Raw genomic sequence first — 17,431 nt, forward strand, 5'->3', positions numbered from 1 at the left:
AATTAACAGACATGAACCTCAGATTGCATCTGAGTTCATGTTTGGTCTGGAAGGTGTGAACTGGGTAAATCTTGATAAAAATGAACAGAAATGAATTTCTCATACATCCCTACTCCTGGGACCACTGCCCCCTGCATTTGCAGTCTGAAGTAGTACAGCCCTGACACAGGTTTACCGCCTCAGTGAGAACCAGTTCATAACTGGAAGAACATTTGTTGTTCTATGCTGCCTTTCCCCCCACATAGCCCTTTCTGCTGTAAAATACTGAAGCTTGCATCTACTGTGCTAAGAGACAAATGCCATCTGGAACAGTACTGAGCCACGTCAAAGTGTTTTACCTGAATTTGGCTGGGAAGGATCTGCCTCAGAATCACTGCCTCCTCCAGGAGGGAGCCTCTCTACCCTACTGGTGACAACACTATCCTCCTCTGTCCTCTCTGTAGCAATCGTTCGCTGGATATTTTGGTACCTTCATTTTGAAAAAGGAGAGGAAGAAAAATACATTGGTCAAATATACCTCCGAAATGAAGAGAGAGCTCCAAAGCCTGGCAGCATATAGGCAACCAGTGCAGATGAATTAACACATGAGGCAGAATGAGCAAATCACACACATTGTCTGATGCTACTGTGTTGTATTCTGGCACAGGGAATTAACTGTGCACTACCCCCTCAAGTACAGCCGACTGTCCAGATGCTACCCTCCCTCTCTTTCCTTGGTCTAGCAGAGACTTTGCTACAGGACAGTTTTGTATATATTTTTATTGTGATATTGTTATTTTAAGTGGCCGTAAGCCTCCCTGAGTGGTGTGCGGGCACTAGACGGGTGGGATAAAAATCTTTATCCAAACAAACAAATACATTAAGCTCTGTTCAATAAACCAGTCATGTTTTCAACAACTGTGGAGTCTGAGTATCATCAAGTCTCAGCAAACCAACAAGAGAGCCAACAAGCAGGAGGGAGATCCATTTCTGCTGAACGGTGCATTTAGAATTATTAGCTTCAAAATGATTCGAGGTTGCTCTTTAGCTGGTTCAATCAAATTTCTCAACAGTAGTCATTTTACACAGCAGTTTAACTGTAGGTTTGTCTGGACTTTGATATCAAAACATTTGCACAATCTTACCACAATAAAAGGATCTACTGGACAGCAAGAATTAACATTTCCCCAAAAAATAACAATATTGTTCCAAGCTCTCTTTTGCCAAGTGTCTTATAGTGTCATTTACACCAGCAAAAATGTCCTACATCCCATCCTATTGGCATTTTTCTCCCAGCTGGCCTCACTTTCAGTATCAGACATTGGTTGAGACTAAAGTGACATGGAGGAACAGAGACTATAGGGAGATAAACTGAGGGCAGGGGGAGAGTTCAGCATCCCCCTGCCCTGCACCCCTTTTGCTCTTTCACCCACACCTCCATCCCTTGCTTTATGTGATTGGGATAGACCCACATTTAACAAGATGGGTCTGTCACAGTCATGTCTGGTTTGGCTATTTCTCCTAAAGCAGGGGGTGGTCTGCAACTCCCATGATCCCTCACCATTGGCTATGATGGCTTGGGCTGATGGGAGTTGTGGTTGAGCAACATCTGGAGGGCCACAAGTTGCCCATCCCTGTCCTAAAAGATGGAGTAGAGGAGGTGCAAGACAGGGGAAAATCCAGTTCAAATGCATGTTACAACAACACAGATCAGTTCTAGGAGCTGCTAAATGTCTTCATGTATCAACAGCTTAAGCAGATGTTGCGTATTTTGTACAACACTAGTCTGGTGCTGAAATCTGATCAATGGTTTTTCGGAGAAGAACGAGTAATGATAGAATCCAATACTTACACACTATTAACTTCGTAGAATAGGGCCCGATTAAGGAACTAATGCCCCATTTGAGTGCTAATCGTCTAACAGCTTGTAAACCTCTTCCTTGGTCAGCTGGCTGCTACACTACCAGAGCAGGGGAAACAGTTTTCACAGATTTATTCAACACACGGATTGTCAGTCACTTTGGGGTTCTCTCAAGGCCTGTCAGATGCCCAGAGTTTGATGATGTTAATTTTTCTTAAATTAAGAAGTGGCTCAAAATCTTTGCAGTCACAGTTTCCATTGCTTTTCAGAGTTACAACGTATGCATTGGCTATTATTTGATATCTATTTTCAGCACACTCTCAGGCAGCTTGAATGACAGGGACTAGAAGCAAGACTTTGAGGATATCAAATGCCACAAGGAGTTTCAGACCAAGCTGCCCTCAGGCCAAGGGCTACTTTGGGCCTGTACAGTGACTACTTTGGGCCTGTACAGTATGCAGAGATTTCTTCTTTGCAAGAATTGGGGAGTCAGTTCTAGGGGAAAAGGTACTTGTCATTCTCCAGGAAACTTCCTATGCTTAGCTATAATCAGGCATAAGAGATGCTGTTATTAGAGCGAGGTCTTGGACTGAAAACTATATGCATAAGAGAATACATAAGCTGAGAAACCAAAATTGCTGCACCCATCTACTCTCATGGTTCCTGAGAAATGAATACTATTAAAGGGGCCATATGAGGCACCCCATACATTTCAACTGAAGGGTTCTGAAGAGCTAAAACAGGGCATCCAGTCTTCAAAATGGCAGATGTCTGGACATGCACCGACAACCAAGATCAAACCACACTACAAAATGGGAACTGCAATGACTAAGGCTGCAACCCAGAACATACTTACCGCGGAGTAAGTCCCACTGAACACAGAGGAACTTACTTCAAGTCAACATGCATAAAATTCCTCTTTGGGAGAGAGCCTTGGCTCAGGGTCTCTTCAGAAATGGAACTAAAAACAGATGCAGAATAGTGTAGGACCTTCTTGGTGCAGGGACCCTGACACTTTGACATGCACTACCTGGTGAAGTACAAAAGCAGGCACCTTTGCTGTCGAGCACATAAGCAAGAAACTTTGTTGAGCTTCCAGAAAAATGATGTGGCTTTTTAAATTATTCTGGCAAATCTTCTAGGACATGTGAAGGCCATCAGATGTTTTACTGTAACTATGATAAATTGATATGTACACTTAGGTTTATTTGACTGATGCTTTAAGTTTCTGAGATCTTTATGATCTTTGTATTATTATGATCTAAGGCTCCCTGGGGTCCTGGTTCTAGGCAAATCAGCACGGTAATAAATAAGTAAGTAACTAAATAATATAGGAATTCCTATGCATTTTCATATTGTTGTTGCTTGGTTTGGTTTGATTGGTTGTTTGACTACCTTTGTTTGTTTAAGATAGGCAAAGCTAAAAAAAAGTATACACAGTAGAATTGAGTAGGATTAGAAATGAAGGTGTGAAAATTTAACCTATTTATGTTTGACTGAAAGAGTTGAACATTTTTATCCTGAGTTATTCATTTCTGTAATAATCAACGATTGAGACGGAGAGAGAGAGAGAGAGAGAGAGAGAGAAGGTAAATAATAAAACTAAGTTTAAAAAACACTAACAGAACTTAAGATTTGTTATTTTGCCTTTAGATATGCCCTTTACAAACAAATTATTATATTAGACGTCACAACTATATTATTAACACAGCTCGACTTTTTCCCATTCTCTCTTTTATAAGAACCTATAAACATTTTTATTCACTTCACAGCAGGCTGACTGAACAAACTTTCCATTCCAATATAGTCTGAGTTTTATGACCCCCTGATGCAACAGCAGAACAGAAAAAAGTAGTTCATCTATTCAGGGGGATATATACATAAGCTTTCTATTTAATTAGACGGTAGAAAACCCCCTGCTGGCAAATGATGTCTAGGAACTGAAGCAATGGGCCAAGAGACTGCTACTATTTAGTCTCAATTATGTAGAATGATCTTCAATAAATTCCAAAAAATGCCAACATAATTTTTTTTAAAAAAACCTTTAAAAACACTTACATGGACAGATTTGAAAAATCAAGCCGGTTTTCAAAAAATAATTGAGACGGAGGTTATAGTTACCATATGCGTTATAAGAATAGCTCTTAAACTCTCTACCTTCAAGGAACCCTATATGAAATGACTAGTTTTTCATGGAACCTAAGTTCATCTGCCACTGAATACCAGCATGCTGTGATGGAGATACATGGGGCATATACTGTGTGCCTCTTTGGTCTCGCTGTCACAATGCTCTTCTATGGCTGCTCATTGTCAAGGGAAAGTATGTGGTGGTGAACAAGCTGTCATTCAGGGAAGCTTTTCCGCCACCATTGGTCGTCTCATTGAGAAACCCTGATAAGCCTCAGAACAACTTTGCAGTATAGTTTCAAAGCCAATGCATTGTAAGAGTGGTCTAAGTTTTGCATTTTGTTCATTATCCTGTGAGGAAAAGTCTAGTTGCTACACAAATACCACCCAGTTCATCCCAGTTGAGGACTAGTGTAGAGGTAATGCTTCCTAATCACTTAATAAGTTACAGGAGAGCAGGAACAACTGGCAGATTCACTCCCTTCCCCTCCCCCCTCTCACAAATATCTTCCTTTCTTCTCTGTTTGAAACTAACCATGGTTCAGCATCATGCATGCACCAAAGTTAATTTTAAACCAGAGTCTGAAACCAAGAGTTGGAGCTGTTTTCAAACTCTAGTTAAAATTAACCTGCACCATGAGTCACAGGAGGGGGGACTCACACAAGGCAGGGGAGAAGAAAGAAATATGCACATCCGTGGGGAACTCACAATTTCTTAACCATGGTCAAGAAATCAAGAAACATTACTTCTGCACTGGGCCTTATTACTCAGCTGATGTCAACCATTTTCTGAGGGCCTCAATAATTTACTCCAAGCAGCTAACACAGCCATTTTTGGTAGTCTATAAGTAACATACTTCATGTATATGTTATTCATATGTTACCAGAGCAATACAGTTTTCTGTTCCACGGTGCTCTTTTAATGCAAATAGCAAAGACCCATGTGGGTTCCTTCTTATGCCGGCATCACCAGACCCAGAGAGGGCAACATTGCTTTGAGAAGGGGCCATGTCTTCTTCATCGATGTTAGTAGGCAGTAGAAATTTTCAGGAGGTGGTAATTTGTATTTTTGGTATGCTTCCATGAGTGCACTTCAATTAATGTAAATTGAGAAGGGAAGTCACTTAATAATGTCTTTTCCACACACAAAAATTTTGCTTCTCACTCTAGAGCTGATGGAAGAATGCAAGAGCAACATGGTCACCCTAAAACAAAAAAACTGACAGGCAGTTTTAAAAATATTGTCTTGTTCTGAATAATTATTTTGGATTGTTTTAGCTCCGATAAAAACAAAATGTAGGAACTCCCTATGCATTCTTTGAACACCAAAATGAAGGTTTTACTCAGCAGGAACTTGAAGTGAAAATTCAAACAAATACAGATTTCCATTACATCCTAAATTTAGCTGGGCTGAAAATACCATACAATGGTACTTATGGCATTGATGCATTCCACTTCCTACCTTAGGCGAAAGGGCATAAAAGGTGAAGAGAAACTACATTAATGCTAAAACCTGTTATTGTACTTTCTAAAGCTCAAAAAATAATACTGGGCTTGAGTTTTGGAGAAAAATGTTGAAAGATCATATTTCTTCATATACTGTTAGCTCTGTGTGCCAAGTTGGAGCTGCTCTTAAGGGGTTCCCTACTTCTCTAGTTTTGACAGTTACTGACCCAAGCAGATAGCATTTCAAAAGAACAAGCTGAAGCCTAAGAGAATGATCAACTGTGGCGAAGCGTATACCTGAGAAGATTGCAAATTCCACATTGCTACAGCCATCACATAGGGATCCAGGAGCAGTTTTGGATTAAAAAAAAAACTCCAGGACAGCATACTTCAATAGCAAACATGAAACATATTTCACAAAAAGCAGGGACTGAAATTGCCTAGGCAACAGCCTCCAGGTGTTTTCACCTAATAACCAGGTCTGACTGCAACTTGGCTGAATCAAGTGAGGCTCAGTTCATATGTTATTGGGGTGGTTGCTGTGGATCCCACACTGTTCTTGTAACATGTGGCTGAAGGAATCTTATGGGATGGGTGGATAATAGAAAATATCCTTACAGAAAGCTACGGTGCTGATGTGATCATTTCCCATTTGTCATCCACCTGTCCTACATATTTTTGTTCAGGTGTTCTTTTTCTCAACTTTAGTATTTTGAGATCTTCTGATGAAGCTCTTCTCCAAGGGCCTTCTTTATTGGAAGTGCACTATGTAGCAACAAAAGCGAAGGCTTTTTTGGTGGTCATGCCCCGATTATGGCATGCATTCCTGAAAGAACTGAGCCTGGTAGCTATGTTACATTCCTTTTGGTGCCAGGTTAAAACATTTTTATTCTTCCAGGCATTTTAATTCGAGAAATGCCTTCACCTGCCATATGTTTTTAGTTGCAGTCTCATTTTATTATTGACATAACTGTTTTACTGTCTATTTACTATTTTATGATATCTTTGCTATTTACTACCCTGGAATCTATTGGATATGGAGCAGTACGGAAATGGCTCAAATAAATAAATATATAAATAAATATGACTCTGATGTTTTAATCATCACCTTTGCCGTTTGTTTGTTTTTAGATTTCAATTGTTTCAATGGTTTAATTACTGACAATTTTAAATTGTTTTTTGGAAAGTTGTTAGCCACCTGGAGTGCTAGTCTGGCAAGTGGAAAGTAGGATATAGTTTATTGTAATAAATAACTAATTTATTTATTATTATTATTCTCCCACACTGGAGGCCTTCAAGACGAGGCTGGACAGCCATTTGTCAGGGATGCTCTGACTTGGATTCCTGCATTGAGCAGGGGGTTGGACTCGATGGCCTTGTAGGCCCCTTCCAACCCTACTATTCTATGATTCTATGATAATTCTTTGCCAATGTACCAAAAATACCTGTTTTGGTAGTGCTTGATGCAGTCTGCAGATATGAGATCCCTAGACATAAACCGTAGGAATTCTCCACAATTCCAAGTAAAGCTCTCTTAAGATTTGATGGTCTACTTGGCATTTTTAGTTAAACATTAAATAAAACAGATGAAAGAATTAGCAGTAAGCTCTTTGTCCAAAGGAACCATGGCCCCTGGAAATTACTCAGTTGTAATGCGCTCATTTCACATGCCAGCAAGGTGATGCTCAAAATCCTACAAGCTAGGCTTCAGCAGTATGCGAACCGAGAACTACCAGAAGTACAAGCTGGGTTTCGAAGAGGCAGAGGAACTAGAGATCAAATCGCCAACATTCGCTGCATCATGGAGAAAGCAAGAGAATTCCAGAAAAACGTCTATTTCTGCTTCATTGACTACGCTAAAGCCTTTGATTGTGTGGATCACAACAAACTGTGGCAAATTCTTAAAGTGATGGGAGTACCAGACCACCTTACCTGTCTCCTGAGAAACCTGTACGAGGGTCAAGAAGCAACAGTAAGAACCAGACATGGAACAACCGAGTGGTTCAAAATTGGGAAAGGAGTACGACAAGGCTGCATATTGTCACCCTGCTTATTTAACTTATATGCAGAGTACATCATGAGAAATGCCGGGTTGGATGAATCAGAGGTCGGAATTAAGATTGCCGGGAGAATTATCAACAACCTCCGATATGCAGACGATACCACCCTAATGGCAGAAAGCGAAGAGGATCTCAAGAGCCTCTTGTTGAGGGTGAAAGAGGAGAGTGCAAAAGCTGGTTTGAAACTCAACATTAAAAAAACGAAGATCATGGCATCTGGCCCCATCACTTCCTGGCATATAGAAGGGGAAGAAATGGAAGCAGTGACAGATTTTACTTTCTTGGGCTCCAAGATCACCGCAGACGGTGACTGTAGCCATGAAATTAAAAGACGCTTGCTCCTTGGGAGGAAAGCTATGGCAAACCTAGACAGCATAGTAAGAAGCAGAGACATCACCTTGCCGACAAAGGTCCGTCTAATCAAAGCTATGGTTTTCCCAGTAGTAATGTATGGCTGTGAGAGCTGGACTATAAGGAAGGCTGAGCGCCGAAGAATCGATGCTTTCGAACTGTGGTGCTGGAGAAGACTCTTACGAGTCCCCTGGACTGCAAGGAGGTCAAATCAGTCCATCCTAAAGGAAATCAACCCTGAGTGCTCATTGGAAGGACAGATAATGAAGCTGAAGCTCCAATATTTTGGCCACCTAATGCGAAGAGAAAACTCCCTGGAAAAGACCCTGATGCTGGGAAAGACGGAAGGCAAAAGGAGAAGGGGACGGCAGAGGATGAGATGGCTAGATAGCATCACGGATGCAATGAATATGAACTTGAGCACGCTCCGGGAGAGAGCGCAGGACAGGAAGGCCTGGCGTGCTATGGTCCATGGGGTCACGAAGAGTCGGACACGACTGAACGACTGAACAACAACAATGTGCTTAGGTTCCATCGGGGCATCCAGTCTGGAGAAATAGCCACTAATGAATATCCCTTTCTCAATGCCATGAGAAAAGTATGCCAAAATGAAGCCACAACAAAATGATATCCCTGACACATCTTCAGCAAAAACATTGAACATCACACTTTATTCATTTGTAAATCACGTTGCAATAAAGCAAAATGGGCAAAATAAAACTATGTATGGAAAAATGTTTAAGAAATAAAAACAAGTCCACCTTAATTAATACAACCATCACTTTCAAATCACAGGCAGTAGTAGTTCCACTTTGTTCTGCACTAATCAGACCTCATCTGGAGTACTGTGTCCCATTCAGAGTTCCACACTAAGAAGGACGTAGGCAAACTGGAATGGGCTCAGAGGAGGGCAATGAAGTTAGTCAGTTGTATCGAAAATAAATCCTGTGAGGAAAGGTTGAGGAAACCGGGTATGTTTAGCCTGGAGAAGAGAAGTCTGAGGGGGGTATATTATAGCACCCTTACAATACCCAAAGACCTGTCACAAAAAAGATGGCAAAGACTTGTTCTCTGCTGCCCCAGAAGGTTAGGCAAGATCTAATGGGCTTAATTCCAGGATGGTAGATTTCACTTGAAAATTAAGAGAAATATCCTGATGGTAAACACAGTTTGACCATGCAATCAATTAGCTACGGAAGTGATGGGCTCTCCCTTGCAGGAGGTCTTCAAGCAGAGATTCGACAGTCATCTGTTGAGGATGGCCTAGCCTAGCTCTGGATACATTTTCTATTACTGTTGGGAAGCTACAATTGGTTCCGGGTTCCTGACACATGTAATGCAGTCTCCGCATGGATGCATGTCCATGTGTGCGTGGATTTAGGGAAATGATCATGCATGAAGCAGCCCCAGCATAAAATAAAGATGACTTGTGCAATACTAGCAAATGGATTGTGCTTCACATGGGTTGGACTAGCCCTTAGTTTGATAAGCAAATCCTTCAAGCAAAGTCACACAGCTGTCAGAGTTGGATGCATTGTGCCCACCGTGCCTTGAGTGAAGCCATGCCTGCCAGCACCCAGAGATGGCCCCTGCCATGGTGCACTCCTATAGCACCCCGAGGAAGGGGTCTGTCCACTCCCCTGAAGGGGGCCTGCCCCACAGCAGTGGGGAGGGAGAAGCAATCTAACTCTGCTCTTGGCTTACAAATCTCTCATGGTATCAAACTGTGTCAACTACAAAGCTATGTACTGGTTAAGGAAGTCTGCCCCCAGAGACTGAAGATGCTACTGCAGGCTTCAACCACACGGATATATTAAAAGGAATAAAAAATACTTAATGTGTTTTCAAAACAACTAACCCTGGGGTGCACACCTTTATGGTCCCCTTAATGTGTATGCAAAGTTTAAGGTGCTAGGTTTCACAGTCTTAGCATTATGGCACTGAAAGAGAGACAGGCAGATGATCCTCTTTTGTTATGATGGTGGCATGTGCTTTTCCCCTATCTACATCTCAGTAGGTAAAATGACATGTGTGAAATGGCCCACATCTGGATAAACGTATTTCACTACCTATACAAAGGCAGATTCACATCTTAAGAACATTTGACATAGGGCTGGTACACACATTCATATTTGTCTGTGTTGACTGCAACAAGCAGCGCTAACTTGTATGTGTGACTGGGTCATCATAGATCTAACACCCAGATCTAATTTTCATATCATCTCAAACACACTGCTCTTCAATGACGTCAGAGATAAATCACATGATATAAATACATGTGTAAATCAGCCCACTGTGTTGCCTTTATTTCAGCTTGAACAATCCAAAATTCTTCCCATACTTATGACCATACACAGGAAAGAGTGTGAAACAGAAACCATATGGGCAGAACCAATAGTATGAGTCCTGTCAATGTGAACATTTGCACTGCCTCATGACCAGGCAGAAGGAACCCTTTGATTTACTCTGTCCAAATGAACATGCGTTCAGACACTTACTGCAGTAGCATGGGATCTTGCCAAACTGTTAGCTTTCTCTGAATATGGCCCAAATTATACCAGTATGCAGGACAAGGAGAGAGGGAAGAAGAAAGCATACTTGGGCGAAAGAGAAGGATGCAGGGCCAAACACATTTGCAAGGCTGCATTAATATCGAAGTTAGCACATTCAAAAGAAATATTCTTAGAAAATGAAACCAAAGTAATGGTTCTAGCAAGGACATAACTCCATTTACACTCAACATTAAGCTGCTGGGCACCCAGTGAGCTTTGTAGCTGAGCTGGAATTTGAACCCAGGTCTCCCTGGTCCAGCACTTTAATGACTACATCACACTGGCTAGAATGCTTGGGACAATACCTTATGGGCCCTTTTTGGTTTTATGATCCCTCCTGCACAACATACATTTTTAGAAGAATTACAGCCCTTAGGGAATTACTACAATTCATGGTGGCTGTCATCTGGCAGCTGACTGATTTCTACAGTCCTCCTCTTTCCCTGCAAATCGTACTAAGGAACTCCCATCCTGTTTGGCCATCTTGGAAGGAAGAAGCTTTGAAGCGGCTGCTTCCTGCCCACTTGGCACACCAAAGATAACCACTGCACATTTTTTAAAAACAAGAAAACTCCCAACTAGTCTGCATGCTCTTTTAAGGTGTATAATTAGAGAATAGGCATCCCAGACCCGGTTGTTTCAACTGAAAAAGGTACCATTATAGTAAGCTGGGGGAAGAGAAAAACAAAAACATTTCCTGAGATCGTGGTGAAAAATGATTTTTTACTGTGGTACAATGTAAAGTGAAATTTAAAGTATATGTAAAAACAGAAAGAGAAGTATGTATATTGATTTTGGGACTTCTTTGCTTGGTGGAACCTGAAATGAGTACAAGTAATTTTTCTTTTAAAAAAAGAACAATTTTTAGCATAAACACCTTCCAAACAGGCACACTTGACTCAATAATACACTGCAGTTCTCTGGCCTTATATTGGAGGACAATGGATCCAATATAGATTTTAGAGCTGTCTTGCTGTATAAGCACATGAGACTGAAGAGCATCAAAACATTTTACAACAATACTGGGTAATCTCTGTTTTATTTTTATTTTTTTTTAATATCTTATACACATTTAGGAGTTAGTGAATGAATATTTGTGTAGATCCAGTGACACCTACAAGGCAGCTTACAATCAATTAAAATACATAAACGTTACATATATACATATACACACACACACACACGAGAAAAAAGAGAGAGGAAACCACCAGCAGAGTCCCCAACCCCCAAAATCAAATTAAACCTACAAGATACTGGCCAGCATCACAGAAAACCCAGAAGGGCTCTGTCAGCATCAAAGAGGCTTTGCCTGATGCTGGAATGACAGCGATGAAGGGGGTGGAGCGGAGTCCAGCAGGGAGTTCCAGGGTCTCAGTGCCACTGTTGAGAAAGCCTAGTCCCAGACAATGCCCCACTAGACCATGGCCGGTGGAGGAATCTGGAGAAAGCCTTCACAAGAAAATCTTAAAAGAACAGGTTTGTTCATATGGGAAAATGTGGTCCTTCGGATATCCTCAACATAGACCATCAGGGCTTTAAAGATTGCCACTCACACTTTGGATTGGGCTCAGAAACCAATGAGAAGCCAATACAGTTATTTCAGAATTAACAGTAATATACCCTCTGTAGCCCTCAACTTCAAAGGCAGCCCGCTAGGTACAGCATGTTACAGTAATCCAGTCTGAATGTAACTGAGGTATGGATCACTGTAGGTATGGATCACTGTATTTGTACACTGCAAACAAGAGCACCCCCAAAGTGTGAACCTGAGTAGGAGTGGAAACCCATCCAAAACAAGCTGCACACCTATTCCAAAATCAACCATATTCCAAACCAAAACTACTTCCATCTCATCTGGATTAAGCTTCAGCCTCTTCACTTTCATCCAGTCTGTCACTGAAGACATCCATTCAGAACTTTAACCAGTCCTTTAACTTTTAACCATTCAGAACCATTCCTTAGGCTTAGATGGAATGGAGAGATGGAGCCAAGTGTCATCAGCTGATGACAGTTACACACCAAATCTCCCAGTTTCCTCACGTGGTGGTTTCACGTAGATGATAAATAGCACAGGGGGAATATGGAACCTTACATGCTGTGTAAGCCAAAGCCCATGAGGTGGGGCATCAGTCTCCCAGTATCACCTTCTGTGATCTGCCTTTCAGGAAGTAACAGAACCTATGCAACACTGTATCGATCTGGGTCACATTTCAGGGCCCAAATAAACGTTTTTTTAATCATGCATAGTGGAGGTATGCATACTAGTTTTATTTACTTTTAAGTAAGTGTGCATGGACCTTATTTCGAATTGGGACCATGGTCCTCTGTGTGTGTGTGTGTGTTAAACCTTCCCCTGCATCTCCATCCCCCGCAAAAAGAAAAGAAGTCTGAAATGGAGTCAATAGAGGCTTCCCCCCTTTTTTAATTCCCCTACTGGGGGCAGGGTTTCAGGACCAAAGCAGGGGAGGGTTAACCTTTCGCTTGGAGCACAATGGTCCTGATCCAAATTGAGGCTGTGTGCTCTCATATGAAAGCAAATAAAATAAAATTATCATGCATAGCACCGCTACGTGTATTAGGTGAACGTCTAAGTTTTGCCCTCAGCCAGGTGATCCATAAGGATACCACGGTCAATTCATCAAAAGCTGTTAAGCGATCTAACAGAACCAGTAGTGTGACTGAATGGACCCATAGGTAGAATTATTTTTATTTTTATTATTATTAGATTTTTACACTGCCCAATAGCTAAGTCTCTCTGGACAGTTCACAATTAAAACCATAAAATACAAATTTAAATACACAACATAAAACTATTAAAAGTTTTAAAATACCAGGTAAAGCCACGGTAAAACATGGCATTTTACTGAAGCCTTTGAGGGCTAAACGCATTCCCTAGCACATTGTTTTAACTGTTTTATTGTTTTAGATTTTAACTGGTATTAGCTTGTTTAATCGTTTAATATGTTTTTAGGTGTTATAAAAAATATGTTTTAAATTATTTATCGTTTTATACTGTTTAAATTGATTTTATCTGTACACCACCCTGATATCTTAATGATATAGGGCAGGATAGAAATGTATAAATAAATAAATACCTCAGCAACAGTTGCAACCCAGGGAAAGCCTGTGTGAAAAGGTGCGTTTTGGGGAGGTGCTTGAAAGATGCCACATTTTCTGCTTCCCGAACTCCACGGGGGAGGGTTACCCAGAGGGTGGGTGCCACTAAAGAGAAGGCCCACTGTTGGGACTCTTCATGGTGAAGAACATTCCACTCTGTTTGGAATGACCAGCAGGACCTCCTGTGAAATCCAAAAATCTCTGGAGCTGGGCCACCACGAAACATTCTGAAATTCTGTGCCAGAATGGAAGGTTTGAGACTGGGCAGGAGTTGTTAAGGTCAGCCAGGCGAAGTCAAGGCTCTATGAGAAGTCTCACCATGGCCTCTTTCAAGATCAAGGGAGCCACCCCCTCCCTCAAAGAAGTATTTGCTATGTCTACTCTACTTTCTGGAGGCAGATCTGATTAGGAGGTATGGACATGGATCTAGAGCACTGGTTGTGGGTCTCACCTCTCCAAGGATATTGTCTACATCTTCAGGCTGAACAAACTGAAAAGTATCCAAAGCAACAGGAAAAGCAGAATCCTCAATCACTGTCAGGATCATATCCATAATCAATGTGGACACCACTGATTACACTGTTAAGTGGTGTGTTTCCTAGGGAAGTTCATTACCAGGAAATTTGGCCCTTTGTGGGGCTTGCTGGATTTCTGTGGCAACCCTGGCTCAGCTTGCATTTGTGAGCTGAGCCATGGGTTTTTTCTGAAATCTGGGAACTTTTTCACTTTTTAAATTTTATTTTCGTAAACAGAAATTTGTGTAAATTGCGGCTGCAGTTTGCGCAACATGTGCAATTGCAGCTGTAATTTGTGCACATGTCTGTTTATGAAAATAAAATAATAACAGAAAATCTGCAAACTGGCCTGACTCGACGCAGATCGAGTGGGCCAGCTTGCGGGGAAGAGGGCTGCAGTCTGGGGGGCCAAGCTGATGAAAGCTTGGCAAGCCCCACCCTCTGGATGTATCCCTCTGACATCCCTACTGTTTCACTGCTCCCAAGAGCAGTAGCCAGTGATATGGAACAGGGGTGGGGAAACACACAGTGTAATGATGTCAAGTCATTGAGTAAGTTGTGTTAGATGTTAAAGAAGGTCAGTTTGACATGGGGTTGATGTTTATGGCAGCATCCCATCCTCATTGTTCTGCCCCGAGTGAGCATCTTTTGTGTGTCTGCATTTATATGAAAGGGCAATCATCTAAATGGTGGTTCCACATGGACCCATGGTCCAGTTGGAGTCCACCAGGAAAAGAGCCTTCAGTGTGGTGGCTCCCTTCCTGTGGAATTCCCTACCTTAGAGGTCAGGAAGGCGCCAACATTGTGTTCCTTCCGGCGCCTCCTGAAGACATTGTTATTTCAAGAGGCCTTCCTTGCATGACCAGCCATGGTTTGTTAAACTCCACTTGTTGGGGTTTGTCTTTTTTAAAAAATGTTTTAACTCTTTTAACCATTGTTTTATTCTTTTATCATGTTGTTCATCACCCCGAAATCTTCTGATGAGCATTATATAAATATTGTAAATAAATAATAATAATAATAATAATAATAATAATAATAATAAATGCTGCAAACACACATATATGGTATAGCGGTTAGAGTGTTGGACTGCGACTCGGGATATCTGGGTTCTAGTCCCCACTCATCCATGAAGCTTACTTGGGTGACTTTGGGCCAGTCACTGACTCTTAGTGAAGTCTACCTCACAGGGTTGTAGTGAGGATCAAAATGGAGAAGAGGAGGAGCATATAAGCCACTTTGGGTTCCTGGCAAGATGAAAGAAAGTGGGATATAAATGTAATAATAAAATAAAAATAAAGTATATTTGTGGCAAAGTAAACATTGGTGCCAACTGCACACAAAATGGTATGCATGGTTTCACCCACAAGGAGATGATCATTGTTTAGGAAAATTGAAAACGTATTGATTGGATGAATATATATATATATACACACACACACATACACAGAGTATATATATATATATATATATATATATATATATATATATATGTGTGTGTGTGTGTGTGTGTGTGTAGGCCTAGTTGGGAGACACCATTATTTTTCCAGAGAGGTGACAGTAATATGATAAAGACATTACTGTCCATGGAGTGCACACTCATTCTGCTATCATCACTTGTCAAACAGTTTTGGAAGTTTTTCTAGTGTTTCAAAAACCTGCATATTCTGCTAGATTAGAGATAACAGTAGGACAAAGGAAATGACTATGTGCTTCTCAGGGAACATCATCTTTGCCATACCATTTTCAACTTTCTTAAAAAAAAAACACCCTGCTATCTCCCTCCAGTCTCAGCAGTAAGTGGTTTTTAAGCTGCTCGTAAGCTGCAATCCTATACCCTTACTTGGAAATAAGCCCCACTGAAGTCAGTGAGATATACTTTTGAGTAGAAATATACAGTTGTGATGCCCGTCTGTTCATATTCTTTTTGACAGACTACATGCTAAGCTTGCGGGATTCTGTAGACAGATAGGAAGCAGATAGGAGGTTTCTAGAGCTGTTATATGAATTTGGTCCAGGATAACTCACCGCCGATTGAGTTGCTCCATTTGTTGGATTGAGCCTGATCTGCGAATTCCATCAGGAGTAGCTGCTGCAGTAGGACGCTGCCAAGTTGTGGTTCGATTCACGTGATCCACATAGAATACCCGTCCATGGCTGTCTATTCGAGCTTCCCAATCTTCCATTAAATATATATATTTTTAGGAAAGACAGAAAATGAGGTCATTTGTCTGGGCATATCCAAAAATATAACTGTTAGGGAAATCCAGATATGAATACACATGTTCCCTGCAGTATAGTATTATGCAAACATATTTATAATAAAGAAAAGATACTTCATCTATTGCATAGAATTCCTATCAACAGGCAGCCCTAAATAAAAGTCAGTTTTTAAGAAAGGGCAGATAACTTCATAAAAGTCACTGTTTGGCCATACCAGCATAGGAGCACTCTATATTTACAGTTCAGTGATTTAACATTAATCCAGGAGTAAGGGGAAAATATACTTTTATATAATATAACATAAATATAATACAAATTAATACTTTAAATGTTTGGTTATGTGAGCTACCTTCTGAGGACTTGGTCCTAAAAGGCAACATAAAGGTAAAAGGTGTCCCCAACCAATCGTGTCCGACTCTAGGGCGTGGTGCTCATCTCCATTTCTAAGCCGAAGAGCCAGCGCTGTCCGAAGACGCTTCCATGGTCATGTGGCCAGCATGACGGAACACCAAGGTGCACAGAACGCTGTTACCTTTCCCACCAAAGCAGTACCTATTTATCTACTTGCAATTTCTTGCTTTCGAACTGCTAGGTTGGCAGAAGCTGGGACTGAAGACGGGAGCTCACTCCGTCACGCAGCACTCAGGTCTCGAACTGCTGTCCTGCCGACCTTCCAGTCAGCAGTTCAGCGTCTTAACCACTAAGCCACCACGGCCCCTTAAAAAGGCAACATACAAATGATTAAATAAATACATTCTTCCCCTGCAAGAAGCAGAGATGATCAAATTTGGATTGTGTGGACTGCCTCACTTGCACTGACTCTGCCATTACTGTCATCTACAATGCAGACAAATGGGGGGGGGTCCAGCAAAGGCCCAAATTCCAAGACCGTGTGCTGCCCAAGGGTTTGGATGGGAGAAGGTTCAGATGCACTGGACAATGCATCTATCTCCTGTAATGTAATGCCATTTTTATAATGTTGCTTCTTAGGCTTCCTAATCAATCCTACATCTTAAAGCCATAATCAAATGGTGCATGGTGATGGAGCTGTCTCATCCAATGAAATTAATTGGGAAGTTCTTGTACACAAGAAATCTCTATATGCATCCTAGAGTTCCAGCATGTAGAAAATGGTTTCTAGATCAGTCTGTCTCAAAAACATTTACATAATTTTTTAAGGGTACAAAGGTTAGGAAATCC

General features: G+C 41.3%; 1 protein-coding gene across 2 annotated transcripts in view; it reads right to left on the reverse strand.

The window, feature by feature from the left end:
* HECW1 (HECT, C2 and WW domain containing E3 ubiquitin protein ligase 1) overlaps window positions 1-17,431 on the reverse strand; it is a 291,424-nt gene that overhangs the window by 71,231 nt on the left and 202,762 nt on the right. For both annotated transcript variants that reach the window (XM_084857787.1, XM_084857788.1), the window contains 2 exons: window positions 16,037-16,187; window positions 339-469 (listed from right to left, as the gene is read on the reverse strand). In XM_084857787.1, coding sequence (XP_084713913.1) covers window positions 339-469; window positions 16,037-16,187 — 282 coding nt within the window. The remainder of the gene's footprint in view (window positions 1-338; window positions 470-16,036; window positions 16,188-17,431) is intronic.

This window comes from Heloderma suspectum, chromosome 5 (genome assembly GCF_057233095.1).
Source record: "Heloderma suspectum isolate Gila_16-S chromosome 5, 16-S_ref, whole genome shotgun sequence".
NCBI classification, from domain to species: domain Eukaryota; kingdom Metazoa; phylum Chordata; class Lepidosauria; order Squamata; family Helodermatidae; genus Heloderma; species Heloderma suspectum.